Consider the following 23003-nt stretch of genomic DNA (forward strand, 5'->3'; position numbering starts at 1 on the left):
AGAGACGCAGCCAGAGCAGTGACAGTGGCACCAGAGAGGAGACTAATGAAACGGCACAAACCTCTGACAACAACATGACCAATGGCACAGGAACATGTGAGCAGAGGGATCAGGGGAAGAAAACCAACAACCAGCCGGGGGCAGGGACACACCTGGCTCCAATAAAAGCCATTTTGCATGATATGTCCATCTCATCTGAGGAATGCAGTGCATCCGAAACAGGAACAAACACCCCAGACAAACAGCCCCACACATTTGAAAGTTCATCTTTGTCTGACAGGTCTGAAAGGTCAAGCAATCCTCACACACCTCACACAAGTAGGCCTAACTCCCCTGAAACACATACAATGAAGGACGGAACCACTGAATACAAGGACACAAGTGAGGAGGATTGAGAATGTGTGTACTTGAAGGAGCCGTGAGGCTTGAAACGTCATGTCCACTATGGTTTAAGGAACCTTAATAAATCATTTTTTAAGCTTTGGAGCTTAATCCAGTGTGTGGACCTTTATACATAACAGCGGTGTGGCAGCGGTGGCCGAACGGATAGCGGCGCGGTCTTGATACCGGAAGGTTCCCAGTTCGAATCAGCCGTCCGACACGTTAAAATTACCACCGTTGAAGTGCTCTTGAACAAGGCATTGAACCACTACGATGAAATGTGTTCTATGAGCAGGGCCTGGCTGGAAACAAGTTCTTGAGCTTAGCCCAGATACCCTGGGTAAATATAGATTTCATTTCATTTCATTTCATTTCATTTCATACCTTACCTTAACCTTGGCCCGGCACCTGGCGTTTAGTGAGTGGATGTGCGTGCTCTATTGTATTTTTTCTTTTCACAAAGAAATGTTTTGTTTGTGGGCAGTAGAGGGCCTATAGCTTATGTGGGTACTGTACACTGAAAAATCTAGTGTTCTTCCATTTAATGGAGAATGTACAAATGTGGTTATAGTACCAATGGAAACAAGCAGAAATTAAGGCTTTCTTGGATTCAACCTTTTAGCAGAGCTATTGTACTTTCCAGTCATTGTCCATGCAAACTGTTATAATAAATAAATATTATACCAATAAATGTTCCATACAATAATTGAAAGGGTATTTTTTGCTTTCAGTATAAAGCTTGTCGACAACATGTGATTTGTGGTATATTTAGATATTTGTGCATCTGTTATGTATGCTTTTGTCATTTACTGGCTTTGGTTGTGTGTGTGTTATGTGTAGCCTAACTACTAAATGGCTTTACTGTATGTGTTAAGTATTACACTACAGGGGCAGGCCTGCATAATAGTGGACATTTCTGGTTTTGGTTGGCTCCTGAATAACATTTATGTGTTTGTTTTCTTGTGTTTCATGAATTGTGATTTTTCTTTTGTTTCTTTATTATTATACTGTTATTAATATTAGTAAACAATAGTGTTACGTAACATATCCCGCTCTTGAACGAAACACGGCGTGAGAGCGGAACTTTTCAATTCAGTTACAGTTTCCTTACGACAGAATTCATCAGCAGAACAGTCGCTGCAGAGAGAAGCCGCGGGTTTGATTTAACGCTGCTAACTGGCTAGCCCAGACTGCTTTTCTTCCTTAGTTTAATAATGGCACACTTTTAATATTCAAAGGGACAACTGTATTAAAATCACAATGAATCTCGATAGACTTCGAAAGCGAGTACGGCACTACATTGATCAAGTAAGCAAGACGATTTCCTTCTGAGTTTCTGTAGCTAACATTAGCCAGCTAGCAAATAAGCATTATAATATTACGAACGAACGTTCAAACATTTAGTTAGTTTTCTAAGCTATGTTAACTCATTCTGCAGCTAATCAGATCCACACCCATAGAATTATGACACGTCTCCATTACATGTCATTGAAATATCTCCATGTATGCCTCTGTGCTTTCAGCAACAGTATCAAAGTGCTCTGTTCTGGGCCGACAAGATAGCATCTCTTTCCCACGGTGAGTGATTGATGAACAGTTGTGTTTGGGACTAACGTAGCTTGGTAACATTTTAAGCTATACCGTTGTTATTATTATGATATATAGCTTACTTACCAGCGAACGGACACCCAGGGCGGTGGTGCTTTGAAGCTGTCCTCCTCAGTGGATAAACGTCACTTCTCAGACTTCTGTTTGGCGCTGTAACAGATCCTCTAAATACATAAAAGTTCTGGCAGAAAACGTCTTTAGTAAAATATCTCCACTTTTCCATGAGCAACAGACGAGATTCTCTCAGGGCGAGGGGCCCTGAGTGAGTGTCGGACTGAACATATCAAAAGTTTCAAAACTTACTTTGGGAAGCACACATGGGCACACAATTGGCAGCTGGTGTGATTAATTACGCTGCAGGCTGCACCAATGCAGCAACACACCTGTCACTTGTGTCCCAAACATCAACTGTTAACAAAGGAAGTTTTCATATGTTCAGTCCAGCACTCATTTCAGGTCCGGCCTCGTCGCTGACAGAGAGTGTTGTTTAATTATTATTATTTTTTTAATGTTTTTTTTGTGGCTTTCGCCTTTATTTTACATATTTTATGGAGGGACAGACAGTAGGCTGACAGGAAAGGGGGAGAGAGATGGGGGGGAAGACATGCAGTAAAGGCCCTCGGGATCGGGAGTGCACACTGCCAGACTGGATTACCAGCCAAGGTGCCTGGACCACTGAGCCATGGCCCAGGCCTGTCGTTTAATTATTAATTATTGGATGAGTACACATGCTAAGCGGGCCACATATATGCCGCTCACCCGCGTGCAGATGGGACCGATCTATGGCTTTTTTGGAATACATAAAATGTATGAAAGATCACACATCCTAGGGCTAGAGAGCGGATGCATCACAGGCCAGTCAATGTCTATTTAAAAAATAATAATAATCTGCTCTCCGGTTTTGTATACAGAGGATCCCCAGGACATTTATTGGCTAGCCCAGTGCCTTTACCTGACATCTCAGTACCACAGAGCCTCCCATGCACTCCGCTCACGGAAACTAGACAAGGTAAGGACTGGAGAACTATGCACTCGGTGGCAAGCTTGGACGCAGCACAGCAGCCCAACTTACAAAGCCTAGAGTTAAGAGTTGAAGCCGTTAAGTATTTTCTCTCAGAAAAGAATGTGAGTTGTGAGTAGACTAGAGAGAGATGCACGATATTGAAAATATGACCGATATCCGATTATTTGCAGTCATATCGGCCGACATACCGATTCCGATACAGATATATTACATTATTATATTGAACTCATTGCTGCATTTTTGTTTTGCTGGTGAACGTAGACGGTAAGCCTCCCTCCCCGCTGATGCTGAGACAGAGACAGTCAGACTGGCTGCTCTGCGAGTACAAAACCATTGACGGTCACATTATTATTGCGTCATCAATATCGGTGCAAATAATCAGAATTATTTACTGTAGGTCCGAATCGTCCGATGTGACATTTTTATGGCCGATTTCGATACGCTACCAGTACCGATTATATCGTGCATCTATCGTTGTTCAAGTCTGAGGTAACACTGTCCCTTCCCACACAGCTGTATGGATCTTGTCAATATCTTGCTGCTAGGTGTCACGTGAGTTTTTGGCCTCTTTACTGTTTTACTGCCTGTTTCTTTTTTTACTGCTTCAGAATTAAGGTAACTTGTAATGGAACGTTGTCGGAGATGTTAAGTGAATTCTTCATTTTCTTTAGTATGCTGCCAAAGAGTTCCAGCAAGCCTTGGACATTCTGGACATGGAGGAGTCGGCCAGTAAGAAGCTCCTGGACAGGAGTGTGAAGGAGGACAATGGGTTACCAGAATCTGCCAAGGATTGGGAGATGTCTGCTGCCTCTGTAAGTCCCAGCAACTTTTGAAGCACTGGACTGATCACATATAGCTATATATACCCATGAAATTAATTCCGAGATGTGATCAGTTTGTTTTTGCTATCCTTAAAACAAGCACTATTGGGCTGTTTTTTTTTTTGATTGATAATTTTATTAGACAAAAAAAATGCAAACAGTACAGGGTACAGTCAAACACAGCAATTGGTCCAAAAGGACAGCACCGAAGAAAGACCTTGCGGTCTTGTTTCCATTTGGGTCCTATGCATTCATTCACAACATGTCACAACATACATACATTAATAAACAAAAGGGGGGAGGGGGGAGCCAATCACCTTCTCTCCCTTTGACCTGATGACAGTGACAGGTGAGTTTTCAGACCCTTTTTAAAGGAAACCAGTGATCTGCTTGTTTTGAGGGAAGGGGGCAAGGCATTCCACACTTGAGTGGCAGTGCTGTGAAATGTGAATTTACCCATATTTGTTCTGAAAATGGGTGGCACCAGATCATTATTTACGCTCCCTCTAGTATTATGGCTGTGGGAGTTGCTCACCTTTTTGAGGTAATCAGTCAAGTAAATAGGCACTGTGGGCATGTCAACTCTGTGTTAAAATGCAGTTTAAGGGTGTATGACTGTGCTTCTAGCCAAAACATGGATTGTTACATTTCAGATGTTGCTATTGCATAACATGCATAACATGCAAATAAAAGTACATATACCTCTTAGAGCAAGTTACAGAAAGATTGGTAGATAACATAGGTTAAATAAAAAAAAGTAAATGGTGCCTTTCCAAGGCACTTTACATGCATTACACACACACACACACACACACACACACACATTCAGACACAGATGGCAGAAGAAACCATGCAAGGCACCAACGTGCTCATTGGGAGCAATTCGAGGTTCAGTGTCTTACTCAAGGACTTCGACACTAACTCTGAGGGAGCCTGGGATCGAACTGGTAACGTTCCGGTGCCCAAGTGGGCCGTTCTGCCCCTGAGCCACTGCTGACCTGTAGGGCGCTGCTAGATGAATATGGAGTTTGTTTTTTATGTTTACCAATAGACCTGCACCCCTCACACTCTCACCTGCTCGCTGTCTTCTTTCAGATCAACAGTTCCATCTGCCTACTGCGGGGGAAGATCTATGATGCAATGGACAACCGGCCCCTGGCCACCTCTAGCTACAAAGAGGCCTTGAAATTTGACGTGTACTGCTTTGAAGCCTTTGACCTTTTAACGTCCCACCACATGTTGACTGCGCTGGAAGGTGAGGCTGAGGCTCGGCCACGAGGTGTAGGGGTTCTTTTAATATACCCAACCTGTATTGAATAACTCCTCTCCTCTAGGTCCTCTCCTCCTCTAGACCTTCTGGTCTGTGACTTTGTTTTTCTATTTTAAAAAAAGTCTCTTGTTTTATGACCCGCTAGAAAAAGACTTCCTGGATTCGCTTCCTCTGAGTCAACAGTGTACTGAGGAAGAGGAGGAGTTGCTGCATTTCCTCTTTGAGAATAAGTTAAAGAAGGTACAGTCTGACGATTTGCATATCATCTCTGACAAATGTTTTTTAATAGTCACACACACACACACACACACACACACACACACACACACACAGTATTTACTGTATTCGTCGCTGTCTGGAAGAAACCACCTAACTCAATTAGCTTTTTTTAATTTCTTATAAATCAATGCTATTGAACACTCTTTATGGCTGTGGGTTGGTTAAAAAGAATATTGAACAAAAGAAACTCCATTGGACCCTCAAACTGTCTGCTAAAGCAGTCCTTGAGCAAGACTCTTGAGTCTGAACCCCTAATTGCTCCCGATGTGCAGGTTGGTACCTTGCACGGTTTCCTCCGGCATCAGTGTGTGAATGGGTGAATCATGCACAATCTCTGTAAAGCGCCTTGGATAAAGGCGCTATATAAATGCACCATTTACCTCTCCCCGTCTCATGAATTAATTGACAATATATAAAGTCACAATACCAACTTTGATGAGGTAGTATGCCATTGTTTTAAAAATATATGTTTTTCTTAATTTCCTGAAAAATATATGTTTAATTTCCTGAATAATTTACATTTTGGCAGAGATTTTGTCAGCAATGACAACATTATTCCCTAACTTGGTCAACTTCCAAATATCCAGCCACGTGTTTCATAATTTGGCTGACAAGAGGGCCAGTAACCATGGCAACGTGTGCGCTCCAATGTTGCAGGTCCTCTGCGTTAATTTATCTTAAGTTAGCATTAATTGAAATGGTAATGTGATTGTGGCCTCTTGTTGTTCCAGTCCCTCTTCATCGGTCTTCTCTCTGCCTAGTGCATTCCCTTGTCTCATCTCTCCTTTGTCTCATGCTCATTTTCATCCTCCACCTGTGTCCATCTGTCTTTGTCGTTTGCAGTATAACAAGCCTAGTGATTTGGTGGTGCCAGAGATGGTCAATGGACTCCAGGACAACTTGGATGTAGTGGTCTCTCTCGCTGAGAGGCATTATTACAACTGTGACTTCAAGATGTGCTACAAACTCACGTCTATGTAGGTGTTGCTTTTCATTTTCTTTAGTATTACTCACCAGCAGCATGGGTACATTACTGGGGGAAAAAAGAAAGACAATGTAGTAGATGCCTAATATACAGTAACTGAACATTCTCAACATTGTATACTATGTCATTTCAATACTTTTAGTTGCATTTTTGTAATCGGATTTAAATCTGAAATACATTTACAACTGAGTGCCAGGCACTGGAGGCCTACAATGCAATATAATTTTTTTTTTCTTTCTTTTTTGTTTGTTTCTTTGTTTGTTTCTTTCCTTCCTTTCAGGGTGATGGTGAAAGACCCATTCCATGCCAACTGTTTACCCGTACACATAGGAACATTAGTGGAGCTCAGCAAAGCAAATGGTAAAATAAGCAGCCATAGAAAAATGATTGTGTCAGGCATATGATTGATTACTTTATTCTATTTGCTAACTTGTTGAAACACTTACTACAGTATCTATTTTAACGAGGTCAAAAATCTTCCATTTTCTGTTGGTTACTATTGTTTTTGCAATTCATTTGCAGAGCTGTTTTTCCTTTCACACAAGCTTGTGGACTTGTATCCCAACAACCCCGTAAGTTGCCCCTCCATATCTCTTTTCTGTGTTTACACCTCATCTCGCTGTTTGGTAACCCACTAAAATCATTACCCAGGTGTCCTGGTTTGCTGTCGGATGCTACTATCTGATGGTTGGCCATAAAAACGAACATGCACGGAGATACCTTAGGTAGGTACAGTATAAGTATTCACACTCAACAAAGGAAACAATTTGTGTTTCAGATCTACTGCCTTACACGTTATATATATGGTGTCGGTACTATTAACAAAGTGGGGGGGGTGTATGTCTACCGCAGTAAAGCAACCACTCTGGAGAGGACATACGGGCCAGCGTGGATTGCATATGGTCATTCATTTGCAGTAGAGAGTGAACATGACCAAGCCATGGCTGCGTACTTCACTGCTGCACAGCTGATGAAAGGGTGGGTACTTTTATGCCTAAATTTGATATTTTCAAATCTATAACTACATGGTGAGCTGAGCCATGCAGTTGTAAGATATAGCAGCATCAGTTCTCATGCTGCAGCTCTGAAAAGTAGTGTAACTTCAAGAGGAAGTGAGGAGAGTAGTCTTCCAAAAGTAAAGTAGAATAGTAACAAATGTTTGTGAAACACAGTGCTTCTTCTCAATGACCGCAGATTACACTTTCTACAGTCACATTTCTTTGTCAGAATAGAAAATGTGCAGACGTTTTAAGCTGCTCTTAGTGGAGCAGTACCCCTGATGGTTTAAGAGAAGTTTGAAATGTGTCTAATGGAGATGTTTTTAGATGTCTAGATGTATAGCTTATTGTATTATAAACAAACAATAAATTAATACTATTGGGAATTGAATCAACTACCCATGCTGACAGTTTTATCCATCTTTGATGTCACCCATCCTCCCTCTTGTCCAGGTGTCACTTACCCATGTTATACATTGGTCTAGAGTACGGCCTGACTAACAACTCCAAGCTGGCAGAACGCTTCTTCAGCCAGGCACTTAGTATCGCACCTGAGGACCCCTTTGTCATGCATGAGGTGGCTGTCGTTGCCTTTCAGAATGGAGAGTGAGTTACACACACACACACACACACACACACACACACACACACACACACACACACACACACACACACACACACACACGCTGGTCAATGCAGAATACACTAGCTACTAGCGTATTCTGCAGTAGGCCTAGGCCACCTGGTTAAGTGAGAATTATGATTCTTTCCTGGACTAGAACATTGAATATTGGGCCTGTTTTTAGTTTTGGGGTGAAAGAATAAGATGCCTTCTTTAGGAGCTCTTACCATTGTCAGTTCCAAATCAAATAATTGCAAAATACACAATCAGAAAATTGGAGCATTTTCCAGATATTTTTGTGGGCTAGAAAATTGGGAAATGAACCAATATTTGATTGATAAAAGTCAATGAAAGATAAAAGTCAATTCCTACTGTCGATCAGATTATACTAAGATCCCCATACCCCCTAGCTGTGAATAGTGCATGTTATAAGTGAAATGGGAAAATTGACTGGTCAAGTAGGTGTTTATGTTCAATGCCTTGTCCTGAAAGGCTCTCATGTCCAAGTTTTCTACAACTCTCTTTCAGCTGGAAGACGGCTGAGAAGTTGTTCCTTGACGCAATGGAAAAGATAAAAGCCATAGGGAATGAAGTAGGTACTTTATAAAGGGTGTCCTGTCCTCAGAAAATAACCATGTCTCTAGAAGGTGAGCTTCATTGGAGTCTTATTCTGTTTTCACAGGTTACTGTAGACAAATGGGAACCTCTGCTGAACAACCTGGGCCATGTTTGTCGGAAACTCAAGTAAGGGTTGAGCCCATTATGTTCTATACTTGGCTCCTAGATACTGAATGGTGTAGTTTGGGTTTAATAATAGCGTGATAGATAGCTCGCACACACTTCTCTGCCTTTGTTCTAAATGATGTTGTTGGTCCCTCTTCTGAATTTCTATAGGCCCTGAGGTCATGTTAGCGTTCAGCCAGGGTTTCTTGATGTAGTACAGCTAGACGGGAGGCTAAAATGATCCTGAGTGAATGCTTAGGGAAGATGGCCCAGAGTGCACTCATTACCTTTTCTCGCAGACTATATTCAGAGATGTACACACTTGTTTCTGCTACAGTCAGTCATTCCACATAAGTAGGGCCCTCATTGAGAGTTCATGCAAAGATCCTTTAATGAATTATGCAAAGCCACTCGGCAAATATAAGAGCGGCTCGCTGAACGTGTGCAGTACAAGTGGCCGTTTTGAAAGGTTTGTGTGAATTTGAATGGTGATCTCAAAATACCCCTTACAATGTGAATGAATGCCTCCTCTTCATTGGTCGTAATGAAGGCATGGTCTGTTTTTCTTGTTTTGTTTTTCAGCTCGAGTCACTCATGCAATTATTATTTTACCATTCACAGTCCATGTATTGTGTTTACTCATTAAACGTATTTGCTATTTTCTATATAGATTTAAATCATTTTGGTCTCGTATTACAAGGAAACTGTCTGACTGAGTGTTTGTCCCTATACAGGAAGTACGACCAGGCTCTGGAGTACCATCGCCAGGCCCTGGTGCTAATCCCCCAGCATGCTTCCACATATGCTGCCATAGGATACGTGCACAGCCTTATGTGCGATTTTGAGAGCGCCATTGACTACTTTCATACGGTATATCATTTAGTTCCTTAAATTCTCAGTCTAGCTCAGTGGTTCCCAAAGTGGGGTCCGGGGACCCCCAGGGGTACTTGAGGGAGTTCCAGGGGGGACCCTGCTAAATGATAATTTGGAACCAAATGGACCCTTATGGGTCTGTAACTCAGAGAGCTTACAAATGGACCCTAACGGGTCCATTTGGTTCCATTTGTACGCTTTCAGAGTTAAATTAGCATTGTTTTTTCGATATAAATTGGGAGTCCCAGAGATAGAAATGTCTAGCTGTCTCCCCATCCCCCAAGGCCGCGTTTTTTCCACCGATGGAGAAATGCCGCAAAAAATCCGAATTCGCATGCGATTCGCGCCCGGTGTGTGGAGACCTTAACCCATTGATGCCTGGTGCAACCTATACGTTGTTCTACCCTTGATGCCGGCGCGCTCTCTGTGTCTCATCAGCTATTGCTATACATGTAGCAACATAACTATTTAAAAAAATAATTAATTAAAATGTGAAGGTTTTCAGAAACCTTAGGTCAGGCCCTAGAAGGTGTTCCCAGATTCGGCCTCAGGCATCAACTGGTAGATGGTAGTAAACCCATTTTTACATAAATGCATGCCATTACCTGAATTTTTTATAAATCGGATCTTCTTTTCTTTTCCAAGGTCGAATAAACATTGTGCAATTATTCATTTTCCTCTTTAAAACCAATCTATTCAAGATTTCAGATTTATTTGGTTCACTTCTTTCTGACAGGCTCTTGGACTGAAAAGGGATGACACATTTTCTGTGACAATGCTTGGCCACTGTATTGAGATGTACATTGGCGACACAGACGCCTATATAGGTAAGGCAACAAACGGTAAAAAACCAAAATGTGGATCCATGGAAGCTAATTATAATTATATATATATATATATATATCGGATCAAACATTTATTTTGAGAATGAATTAATTTATTACACACTCATCTTCATTTAGGCAAAATGTCAGCAATAATGGCTGAGAAGTGGAGCTTTAAACTTTGCTCTACTGACCGTAATGGAAACATTAAAAGTAAAAAAATAAAAAATGCATGTCTTAGCAGTGACATCTCTGAATGCAAGAAAGGTTGCAAAAGGACATGAACTGCGGTAGTTCAGAGATATGCACATTCAAATAAATACATTAGGCATGAAGAGGGAGGTCAAAAAGTGAATTGCACAGTCCAATGCTCTAATTGACCAATAGCCTACCCACCATGCACTATTGTTGGTACACCTAGCCTACATTTACAAATCCTCAGACAAATGAACATGGTAAAGACATTGACAGATAGCTGCACTACTGGACAGGAAGCATTGGTCCTGTATATGTGGAACAGGACAGCCTCAGTAGTATCTCTGTGTCCTCCAAAGCAGCTATACACAGTCACACTTACAGTATATATTTACTGATTTCATTAGGAATGATCTGGTCATGTATAATTATGGAGAGCTGGCTTAGAATGGCTTAGAATGACTTAGAATGGCTTAGAATGATCTGGTCATGTATAATTATGGAGAGCTGGCTTAGCTGTTTCATTTTCTGAAAGATTTGCCCAGCTGGGAAAACGTCTGTCAAACTTTGCTATCTTGGACAGAATAGGCTACGGGAAATTGAAGATGAACAAACATTAATGTCACTGAACTTTTGTTTGACTGGAACATAAATAGACTACACTGTAAGGACAGCAAGAAAATATCACATGTAACTTTCCTTACCAGTACGCACCTTCTCATGTCATGTTGCCTTTTTTGTGTACAATGTCTCTCAGTTGCTCAGCATGAATTATATGCATACCCACCCTTCGTACGTTTGCAAACACCCCAGCCCCCCCTGAAAGAATTGCCTTTAAGAAGATATCACTCTAATAACCTTGTACCTTACTCCTCCAAGGTACTGACATCAAGGACAAGGTGCGAGGGAACCTGAGTGGACCGGCACTCATCAAAATGCTGAACACGTCGTCTGAGCCTGCCGACGCGCGGGCGACGCCGAGCCTATTGGACGACAGCAATATGTCCCTGGAGACCCCACTGTTGACTCAGGACAAGACACCGTCGGAGCCGTCCCTGCGGCGCTCGCTCACTCTGGAGTGCGACATGTACGAAAGTGACATGATGCTAGAGACATCCATGTCGGACACCAGCACGTGAATGTCAGACTCTTTTGGAGGCAGAACTGTCGTCGAGACAGGTTGCGATAGAGAGAGCATGCATGCACGCATGCACGTCCCGAAACCCCCACAGGACCATTTCAAAACCAAACCCTTGACATTTATCCTCCACCAGAGGCCACTTTGTCGAGTTCCCCCCCCTTGTGCATCCTATATTATTGTGTTGCTGTTAAGTGACATGATGTAGAACGTGCCATTGTGAACTTAACTAACACTTTTAAAAGTTTGGTGAATATGTAAACAGTGTCTGCTTTACATTAGATTACTCTAGATTGCTCTAGAAATGCACTTTAAAGGGGGGTGCCGACATGGTCTCGGTTATCAGGTTGAGGGCTTGGTTTAGCGTTGGACCTGGGGATTAAGGTTTAGGGACAGCGGGAAGATGTGATCCTCTGATGCTTGACTGAAAGGACAAAATGTGGCAGCACTCCTCAAGTCATCAATCATTGACAGACTGTAGTCACCTATTTCTGCCCATGGCAGGACCCTCTTGTGTTGCTTACCTGTGGATTTATACTTTGATTAAACCTAACTGGCTGAATGCAAGCCGTTCCAGTGAAGAGAAAAACAAGAATGGTAATTCCTACAATAAACCATAGAATTTTCTTTTTAGACTGTGCTCTTTGTGTTTTGTGTTCGGGAATGGTACATTCTGGCAACAGTGCCTTGTATTGACATGTGATTATGTATCCCACCAGTGTTCTAGGGAGCCCCCTCTGTGATTGGCCGGTTGTCGCTGTGATTGACAGTTCTTGTTTTTGCAACTATGCCTCAACCTAAACCTAACCTCAGTAAAACCATGCCTAAACCTAACCTCAGTAAAAAACTATACTTAACCCTAACATCAGTAAAACTATGCCTGCCCGGGAGTCAATCAGACACATGGTAAGGCGGGTCTAACCCAGAACGTGTGTAAATTTGGAAAGAGTGCACCAGTCATGTATACATGCAAGTTCATGGGGCTCTTTCACTGCCACTAGAGGCCACTATCCGTCTATCCCCCTGGGTCATGGAGCCCTGTGATGAACCACAGTGCTTAAAGGGCCACTTTCTTGTCTCCCAAACATTAAAATAAGATCTGGTTGCAAAAAGCGGCCCTTTAAGGCTTTGTTTTCTCAGTATGTGACTTGAAGGAGGATTTATCATCGATCTAGAGACAGATATAGTGTTGAACTCTTTCATGTTGTGTACCAGAAAGTGGAAATTTGTAAAAAGCAGTTGACTTTGCTCTTAGTAAGGTAAGCGTAAGAAAATAAATCAATTTTTCAATCAAACACAGAGTCCTGGTATAGAATCGCCAGGCCAATTTGTTTCTTTTTGGAACACAGGTCTGATGCCATTCTTGACCCTATAGGGCGGCCTATGGTATTTATTTTCAATAAATACCATATACAGTAATACCATAATATACCATAATTTGGTGACCCATGGGGATAACAGAGTCACCAATGCCTATATTTCTGTCTACTCAGTATGTGTCTCAGCAGGGCTGTGGTGGAAAATTCAGAAAATTCCTCCAAGCTGAGCTAAAAAGAAATATAGATTGCTGTGATGCTTATAGGCTACAATGCCATGCAGTTTGTGTTCGACAGAACACACCCCTTGAAGTGTCAGGGCCCGGCTAGGGGAGGGCTGATGTCAAATGAGATCAGTAAACATTCATTCTGTGTCCTTCCTAGCTGACAGTCATAAAGGCTGGATATTTATTTAAGTCAGCCACCCCTTTTCAGCTTTGGTGGGGCCATGTGAGAGTAGAAGCAGCATCAGGTGAGATGGGCTGTACTCCGTCGAAGTCTGCCGTCACATACACCCAGCCCCAGGAGAGGATACATCGAGACCTGGACACCTGCTCTACCTTCGTGCCCAGCCTAAGGAATTCTGTGTCAACTCCAGGAAGACCCTCACCTCTACTCTGCGTGGAGACAAGCAGTGGCAAACAGAATTTCCTCAGTGGTGAGTTAATTGTTCACAGAGACAGTCACTTTGAACACTTCGAAGTTTGCCATTGTAAATCATTATTCATGAATTGTGTGGCTTTTATTTAGAATAATAATATATATTTTTGTAGTTCCTTGCCAAGATGTCTACGGCCGGTCCCTGAGTCAGCCATCAAGTCCCGATGCATGGAGCACAACTACAGCAACAAGCCCGTTCCTCTTGCCCAGCAGGTCCAGTCTCAAAACCAACAGTCTGGACGACAGTGACCTTGAAGCTTGTATGACTCCTGATTTGACTCCAGGGTGCAGCAAGAGGTGACACGTACAGAACTGCACGTCCATCCTGGCCTACTAAACTCAATGAGGCTAATTTCTGTTATCTTTATAAATTTGTCATTTCACTGAATATACACGAGGTTATATATGGACTAGATCGTGATTCGTGACTAAAGAAAGACTGTTGGTGGAAAATGAAATGGGCTTTGTTGTCTAGGGCCATGCTGAGTTTTTAATGGGTGTTTGTTCATGTCAAATTCATTGGCAATTTGGGCTAAATTGTGAATCTTTGCATTATGCAAGAACAAGTATGCAGTTGGACGATTAAAGAACTATCAGAAAGACGTGTGTGTCAATCGTAATTTATTGAAGTTTAGGCCTATACCACATTTTAAAATTAAATGGAAGAAATATAGTGCACACATAGGCTATATAATAGATTGGCTTTCTTGACGGTCAATACGGTAGTAGAATATTAACACGATGTCCATTCTTATAGGTAGGTAGGCTGTCTTTTAAAAGTTCAATATCAGGGAATATATGATAATAAAAGCTGCCTTGAGCTACCTCTCCACTATCGCGGTATTATGCTGTAAACTCTCGCGAGGGCACAGTGACTCGCTTGCGAGAGAGGGAGATGGAGAGAAATGAGGTCTGAAAAGGACCAAATCTTGACCGGAGGAAGGGAGAAACCCGTCGTTGAAATACAGTTCAGAGACGTACCAAGAGAACAGGACGCGAATTCCTGCAATTCCAAACAGAAAGAAGAGAAGAGAGAGGTTTTCACAAAGGTAAAGTAAAGGCTACACCGCTCTTGTGATATGGCGCATTGTTTACGTACGCTCTCTCTATGGAGGTGAGAGAGTTTCAGCACCGTGGATAGCGACAGTAGGAATATATACGAGGGCGACTGTGAACATGACCTCGCCTCTCGAAATCATCTCTCTGTATTGATGTGAAGGAGATGTGAATTGAAGTAGGCAGGCTATGACTTCGTGTTGAATAGCACAGCAGAGAGGGAATGCAGAATATAGATTGGCTACCGTAGGCTACATTTAGCTCGTACAATTGTAATTAAGAAAATCGATTCCTTGCATTATTTCCTGCACCACATGCCACATCGTATTTGTACATGATGTGCAAGGCTATAGTTATACTGTAGCCTATCATAGTAGCCTACTATATTATGCTAGTAGATTACGGGAGAACATTATACTTTATCCATGCAGGGCAGAGATATAGCTAGAATCGGAGGTAGATGGTCTTCCTGCAATAATGGTTAAAATGTTCCAAATGACCATAGGTGGTGATTCGAAGGCTTCCACCTAACCTGTCAAAGGACCAACTAGAGGAGCAACTCAGTCCTCTTCCATCCTATGATTACTTTGAGTTCTTCCCCGCTGACCAAAGGTAACGATGGCAATTATAGTAGAAATATAATGTCTTTGAATCATGGTGTAAAATATTTGGTGTTGAGGCATACAAATAAAATAAGGAGGGAAACTGCATACTGTCCAAAAACATTTCCATTGCTGCCCGAGGAAGAGATGTGTGACTTGAAATGTGCTGGCAAGTCTGCATTATGTTTAAGTTTATTGTATGTTTGTGAGCCTATAGAAAAAGGATTTTGTATTTGTACAGACTGGTACCTACAAGTTGGGAATGCATGTCCCACCCGCCCGTTATGCAGTTCCCCTCATGCTGTACCTGCTACTCACTGTACCCCAGTGTGGTACCCGTTACCACAGTTATAAATGGGCCTGTGCTACTCAGGAACGATAAAAGTCGGGAACAATGCAAGTTGGGAATGCATCCACCGATTTATGCAATAGTTGTTGTACCTGTTGCTCCCATTCTCGGAGTATAGGCTACACAGTGCAGTACCCTGATCGACTAATTACAGAGATATGGAAATCTCTGATGTCGTCAGAAACTGCTGACATTATGTTGATGATGGACATGTTCATTCTTGTGATGTGAGCCTAACACCCTTCTCTCTCTGCAGTCTATATCCACACCTGTTCTCCAGAGCATATATCAACTTCAAAAACCCTGAGGATATCCTTCTGTTTAGGGATCGCTTTGATGGCTATGTCTTTATTGACAACAAAGGTAACTATGGTGGAACACATTAAAGTAATGCTCTTTAAAATCACATGGCTCTACACCAGAACCCGGGGCGTCATTTGGTGTCCCAGGGGATGGCATTTCGTTCACATTTATATTCAAATTCAGATTTTTGTTTTTAAATATTTTCCCCACCCACCATTTTCTGCAGATTAATCTGATGGTCCTATAGTCCTATACCATTACAAAAGCATTCTTACATGATTACCCATTCAGCATTCATGAGTAGTAAGTAAATGAGAGAGAGAGAGAGAGAGAGAGAGAGAGAGAGAGAGAGAGAGAGAGAGAGAGAGAGAGAGAGAGAGGTTGCCATGCAGTTAAAGAGTGACACATCAAATGATGGGAAACAAATAGAACGTGTGTATTTTATGGACACAGAGGTGGACATATTAAACCAGTGCCATAGTTACCATCTGATTAGTATGGTCTGCTTTTCCATCAATATTGACACAGGTCAGGAATTTCCCGCGGTGGTAGAATTTGCACCCTTTCAGAAAATCTCCAAAAAGAAGTTGAAAAAGAAAGATGCCAAAACTGGGAGCATCGAGGAAGGTATTAATTATTATGATCTTTTACGCATTTGTGATTGTCTGACTATGCTTAACCCATTTTGACCTATGTCAGTCGTTCTTCGATTTTTCAAAAATAGTAGATCTACAAGCTCGTAGCGCGCCACTCGGTGGTGCGCTACGAGCTTGTAGATTTTCAATAGCTAAAGCATAACATAACGCTAACACCAAAAGGGGTTCCCGCCCAAAATGGGTTAAGCTAAATGTACGTGTTGCTTGCCGAAAAACCCAATTTGGAGTGTGTTGTAGAAAATCTGTTTGTGACACGTCATGTATAAATGTGGCTTTTGTCTGAAATTCCTTGCTCCTCAGACCCAGAGTATAAGCGGTTCTTGGAGAACTACTCCTGTGATGAGGAGAAATCCATGGCCAACCCTGAGACCCTGCTGGGAGAGATCGAGGCCAGGACAAGGGAACTAATAGGTACAACTATATATGAGTCCATATAGGGAGCAGCAATTAACCCATTTTGGACTGAGGTCGATTAAAAAAAGGCTTCTAAATCCTAACAGTTTTCTGAAAAAATGTTTCTATGTCAGTGGTGCTCAACCTCAAAAACCCCCAGAATTATCTGTATTTGGCTGCAGACCCCCATCTGAAAATATGTTGTTCCAGGGTTGAGTTAAAAAGTTCACTGTGACAGAATATATATTCAAATATTTGCGCCACATTTTCACGATTTATCAAAAATAGCAGATCTACAAGCTCGAGCTATGAGCTATGAGCTCGAGCTATGAGCTATGAGCTTGTAGATCTGCTATTTTTCAATAGCTAAAGTATAACATAATGCTTAAAGCACAACTAACCGAATTGTGCTTATTAGTTGCCTTGAGATTTCCAACGATAAAGATCTAACCATGCAGAGCTGCAGCCACGTTCAAAATGTATGATATTTTACTTCTTCTCTCCCTGTTTCTTCTTGTTTGTCATTAGCCAAAAGAACCACACCACTGTTGGAGTACATCAAGAATAAGAAACTTGAGAAACAGGCAAGAAAAATGTTTCAAAAACAAATTTCTAAATTAATATATACAGTCCATATCAAAGTACTTGTAAGTTGTGTAATGTCATCAGATCTTTCCCCCGCAGAGGATAAGAGAGGAGAAGAGAGAGGAGAGGAGAAGGAGGGAGCTAGAGAAGAAACGGCAACGGGAGGAAGAGAAGAGGAAGCGACGAGAGGAGGAAAGACGCAAACGCAAGGAGGCTGAGAAGCAGAAGAAACTGTCTGAGAAAGAGATCAAGATCAAGGTATCTCTCCTTTTATCCAAATAACCTAAATCTACTAACATGTGTCGACTTCATTCTGAAAGTGTAACAATGGACCCATAAAGCCTACTTTATACTTTGTCACACAACAATAGTGTCACTTGTGGACAATAAGAGATTTCCAAAGTGATTTTAAAACTAACAACACTGTCTTGAAAATCTGTTATTTTTGGTCAACAGCAAGTATAAACTAGAGTGTGGAATTAATTGCAAAAGAAATCCCATTAATTTCAATGGTGAAATTCACAGGGTCCATCTTTACACCCCCCAGAGCAACATTAAAGGCCAATAATACTCCAGTTTTAGGTGATTTGGTGACCGGTTAGTAAAACCGTGTCAACTACCTAAAACGAGTAGGAATACCCTTAACACGCAGGATTTCTGGTCACCGTATCACCTAAAACGAGTAGGAATACACCTTAACGCGCAGGATTTTGCAATGTACCTAGCATACATACAGTCAATTCATTATCCAGCACATATATCCTGTTTTTTGTCATCCCCTTAGCTCCTGAAGAAGAGTGACAGAGATGATGATGACTCAGACCGACTAAAGGACAAAGGTGACAGTGGGGAGACGGACAGGGGCAAATGGGAGAAAGCCGCTGGACAAATGAAGTCAAAGGAACCTAAGGACAAGTAAGGATATTGTAGGACATTATAATGGACAATTGTACAGGACATAGAGGTAGTGGCAATAATCATGTTCACCCTGGGGTCCCTATTTTTGGCATGCCATTGCAGGTGAAATTTGTCAGACATTTTCCAAAATAGCAAGATTAGCAGAGCTACAAGCTCACAAAGCATATTGGTCAATTCTCGCCTCATGATGTATTATGAAGTAAAAGAATGATACATATGGTAAGTGGTTAACCATCTGGTGTCTATGCAATCTCCACTTTGGCCACTAGAGGTCAGCCTGAGAGCGACAAGGAGCAGAGGGAGCAGCATGGCCGCAGACAGAGAGACAAGGATCACCGTGGGAAAGATGAGGAGAGGAAACGCCAACGACACCACTATGAATTTGACAAGTTTATGCGTCGAAAAGACGAGACTAAATGGGGCAAGGGCTACTGCCAGGACAGAGCAAAGAAAGAGGGGCACCACCATGGCTACTCCTATTGCCCTGATAGTGGGGACAAAATGGGCAAGGAGGACAGGGACGACCTGGGTAGCAGGAAAGAGCGCCTCCGAAACAAGGTGAGCGAGAAGGTGAGCATGAGATGGAAGGTGGGGGTATCTGCTATTGTTGAGTCGTGTTGTGAATATACACATGCCTATAATATTATGATATGAACCCCCATCACTTTTCCAGAATTCTGATCATCTGATCATGAGATCTATATAGATTATCCCTGTCCAGCATCAGTTCAGAAAATAGCATAGCATAACTTGGCCTCATTGCACCTTAGCTCCTATCAAGAGTTAGAAGATATTACAAAGTAGCCCAAAACAATTTGAAAATATGTACTCAAATGTGTGGACCTTTCACTTGAAGTCATAATTTTTAAGCGTTTGAGAGCAACTATATACACTATGGCTTGAATTGTGGTCAGTGTTGGCAAAGGGTTCTCTCCCATGTCTCTGTTCTCCTGTCTCTCTACAGGACCGTCCAGCCATGCAGCTCTACCAGCCTGGTGCGCGGAACCGTAAGCGTATGAGCTCAGCAGGAAAAGGTTTCGACTGCGTTCCTGTTGGCCACTCACCACCGGACCCTGGGGCAGAGCACTGCTATGAGGCTGTCACTATGGCAAGTGGATCAGAGAAGAATAGAGACGAATAGTCTGCAACCCCATGTTGCAAGAGAGCGTGCAAATAAGTTATTCAAGTACATGAACAATTCAGCATTCAGCAGCAGCACATGGTTGTAGGGTTGGAACAGAATGATGTGCTTAGAATGGCAAAATGGTAAAAAATGTTTGTTGTTTTGAAGTCAAATAAATGTAATGTAATATGGTACAGAAGCAATGAAATTGCTCATCGGAATACCATGAGAAAAGGAATAAACAATCCTTATTACGATAGCACAATAAACCAGTCTTTGCAGTACGTGTAATGTCGTACATTGAAGCTTCATGCTAATTCTCATGTGAGATATTTGAACTGCTGTCTGCTAGCCAGGGTTCCACATCCTGTAAATTATTCCTCATGTGAGACTGGACTGGGAGCTATTTGCTTTGTAGGTTGCTGCTCTGGTCTGGGTATAGCACGCATACGGTAACGGTGCGCGTATGTACAGTATGTGTTTGCAAATGGAAGGCGGGCTCTAGACCAGATCGCACTGGTTAATTCGGAATGAAAACCAAGCTTTCCAGAGGTACTGTGGAAATCCTGGTGACATGAGCTTATGTCTTATTTTTTTCTTGATTTTGAACTGTGTACCCATAAGAACCAGCTCAAGGCAGTACACACTTTGCCTGTGAAACGTGTGACCTCAACCTCCACAAGAGAACTTATTTCTAAGCCTTTGTAGAGAGTAACCTGGATGTTTTTAAAGAGAGTCTATAGATTTTATTATAAAGAACAATATAATGCCAGTAGAATTGTATTTAAAGACAACAGATGTAGAAACTTTAAACATTTAACTAGAAAAAGTCTCATGTGTTTTTGTGTGTGATGAATGCATGTGAATGAGAGAAATCACCCCCACTTTTATATATATGACAATTTGTCCATAAGCTTGTTCTGTTGGTGTTGTATAGGCAGCACAGCTGTATGTATATACAGTACCAATTGACCAGGGAGGTGACATACCACCCTAATGTCATACTATGTCTGAAGAAAACAATATTTAAAAATAAATAGTACTGACTCCAAATCTATTCAACGAGAGATAAAAAAAGAAAGAAAATTATGCGGTTTCTAAAATGTTCCATCATTGCTATCAGTTGTTCAATGTGTCATGGAAAGGCTGTAATTAATAACATAATGAATTGGGTGTAATGCCTAGGTGTTTTGTTTGGGGTCTTTTTCTGCTCATTTGTGAATCGTGTTATTTAATTTATTTTATTTTATTTTTAATGTAATTTTTGATGTGAAAATATTAAATTAATCTAATAAAGCTAAGTGATTTAAGAAATTGAAACGTTGTAATTCAGTCTGAATGGTTAGCTAGACCCCGAGCCTTATAGAAGGCTCTGGCTAGTTGTGTTTAAGAAAAAAAAGAAAAAAAAACGTCTATATGCATTCTACTGTATAATTGTATATGCATTGTATTGCGATTGAACAGATGTGAAATTTCAGAGCCTTAATAAAAATACATTGGAAAAAAAAGGCTCTGGCTAGATCGACAGGCCACATTTGTCTGCTGTATAACTCATATTAATAGTTTGCGTGTGTGACATCATATAAGTCATTTGCACATAAATGTACTAGGGTTTGTAGTTGTAGCCATGTGCTCAGAAATAAATGTAAAATGTAAATAATAACATAATTATGTGAGCAGGTGATATCCGAAGCTCATAAAAAATGATCTGCTTTATGGTTTGTTTAGGATAACATCAAGGTGATAATATGTTAGCGACATTATTTATGAAGTAGTAATTAATGTGACAATTGTATTGCATCACAGCACTGGCTATGTTGTGTCACATAATAATAATAATAAAACTTTATTTGTATAGCACCTTTCATGACATGAAATGCAGCTCAAAGTGCTTTACAGAGCAATGGAGGGAAAAAAAGAAAGAAAAGCAAGGCATAAACATTAAAAAAAACAAGAGCAGTAATGCAATACAGTGAGGACATGAATAACAAAAAAAATAAAAGCAAGGGTGTAGAAGTGAGTCTTGAGCTGCGCTTTAAAAATGTCTACAGAGGCTGCCTGTCGAAGGTACAGTGGGAGTTTATTCCACGCCGTCGGCCCGTAGAAGCAAAACGCTGCTTCCCCGTATTTTTTAGTTGCCATTTTTTTAGGCAAAGCGAGCAGGCCCGCAGTGGAAGACCTTAGGGGGCGGTTTGGGACATATTTAGGCAGGCAGTCATGTAGGTAGGAAGGTGCGAGACCATTGAGAGCTTTATAAACAAGTAAAATAATTTTAAAATCAATCCTAAAAACAACCGGAAGCCAGTGCAGTGAAGCCAAAACTGGAATAATATGTTCTCTCATCTTAGTTCTAGTTAGAACTCTGGCTGCTGCATTTTGGACAAGTTGTAATCTGTCAGTTGTTTTCTTAGGCAGTCCAGAAAAAAGTGCATTGCAGTAATCAAGCCAAGAAAAAACAAAGGCGTGGATTAGCGTTTTTGCATCGTCCAATGACAAGTAGGCTCTGATTCGTGCAATATTTCTAAGGTGAAAAAAAGCAATCTTGGTAACATGATTAATGTGTGAATTAAAATTCAATTCAGAATCAATAATGACCCCCAAGTTATTTACTGTACTGTTACTTTCTACAGTCAGGTTGCCTATTATTGATTCTTTCTGCTCACTAGAACCGATTATGAGAACTTCTGTCTTATCCTCATTTAGCTTGAGAAGGTTCGCACTCACATGGCCCCCTTTTACACACTTAGGCAGCACTTCAACCAAAAACCGGAAGCAACCGAGCTTGTGAACATGTGGTATGTGGTATGTGCCATAAAGGAAAAAAAACTTGCTTCACTCAAAATATACACTTTCATAATGGCGCGCGTGTGTGTGTGAGAGAGAGAGAGAGAGAGAGAGAGAGAGAGAGAGAGAGAGAGAGAGAGAGGAGATATTACTCAATCATTGCTCTTCCTCTCCCACTCTTTCTATTCTTTATTCTATTCTTTATTCATCATCTCATCATCATCTCATCTCATGTCCCTGTTAACTAGCATTTAACAGTTAAACAGTGACTTTCATTATGACTGAAATTGAAAGCAAGATGAGCCCTAAGTTCTATGGCAAAGTTTTGACTGTTGCATTGTAATTGTCTATGTAAACGTTTATTTGTTTGTTTGTTTGTTTGTTTGTTTGTTTTCACAATAAAGATCACTTGTAACCTGTATAAAATAACCAATAACGTATATGAAAAGATGACATGGAAAGAAACATAAGAATAGTGTAAAAGACTGATGGGATATGGCGGGTAAGTAAAGACATC

General features: G+C 41.3%; 3 protein-coding genes across 4 annotated transcripts in view; 2 read left to right on the forward strand and 1 right to left on the reverse strand.

The window, feature by feature from the left end:
- Positions 1–2291, reverse strand: part of fgf14 (fibroblast growth factor 14) — a gene marked incomplete at its 5' end in the record, with an annotated part of 181718 nt that extends 179427 nt beyond the window's left edge. Inside the window, one exon of the mRNA XM_079517571.1 lies at positions 2056–2291. Coding sequence (XP_079373697.1) covers positions 2056–2212 — 157 coding nt within the window. The remainder of the gene's footprint in view (positions 1–2055) is intronic.
- On the forward strand, positions 1465–12374 carry cdc16 (cell division cycle 16 homolog). Its single transcript, XM_079517566.1, has 18 exons — positions 1465–1689; positions 1905–1959; positions 2901–2998; positions 3527–3565; positions 3685–3825; positions 4930–5089; positions 5250–5344; positions 6227–6360; positions 6649–6728; positions 6891–6940; positions 7020–7093; positions 7221–7346; positions 7820–7972; positions 8517–8580; positions 8671–8732; positions 9446–9581; positions 10321–10411; positions 11483–12374. The coding sequence occupies exons 1-18, from the start codon at positions 1642–1644 to the stop codon at positions 11740–11742; spliced, it is 1866 nt and encodes a 621-aa protein (XP_079373692.1). The 5' UTR covers positions 1465–1641; the 3' UTR covers positions 11743–12374.
- Positions 12375–14622: 2248 nt separating this feature from the next.
- upf3a (UPF3A regulator of nonsense mediated mRNA decay) lies at positions 14623–21081 on the forward strand (the record flags this gene model as incomplete). Of its 2 annotated transcripts, none has more annotated exons than XM_079518873.1 (10): positions 14623–14766; positions 15279–15385; positions 15981–16087; positions 16556–16654; positions 16984–17094; positions 17605–17660; positions 17761–17919; positions 18446–18576; positions 18849–19149; positions 19544–21081. In XM_079518873.1, 10 exons carry the CDS (start codon positions 14623–14625, stop codon positions 19718–19720), a joined length of 1392 nt encoding a protein of 463 aa, XP_079374999.1. In that variant the 3' UTR covers positions 19721–21081. The 2 variants fall into 2 exon arrangements, with proteins under 2 accessions (XP_079374999.1, XP_079375000.1); XM_079518874.1 differs by having other exon boundaries at positions 18849–19137.
- Positions 21082–23003: the final 1922 nt, after the last annotated feature.

Source organism: Electrona antarctica (assembly GCF_951216825.1).
Source record: "Electrona antarctica genome assembly, chromosome: 13".
Lineage (NCBI taxonomy): Eukaryota > Metazoa > Chordata > Actinopteri > Myctophiformes > Myctophidae > Electrona > Electrona antarctica.

Excerpts from the sequence above, each read along its gene's own strand:
- cdc16 (XM_079517566.1), top strand. The coding sequence starts at position 1,642 with ATGAATCTCGATAGACTTCGAAAGCGAGTACGGCACTACATTGATCAA. Across the intron at positions 1,690-1,904 it reads TACGGCACTACATTGATCAA|CAACAGTATCAAAGTGCTCT; the intron begins GTAAGCAAGACG and ends CTGTGCTTTCAG. Across the intron at positions 5,345-6,226 it reads TTGAGAATAAGTTAAAGAAG|TATAACAAGCCTAGTGATTT; the intron begins GTACAGTCTGAC and ends TGTCGTTTGCAG.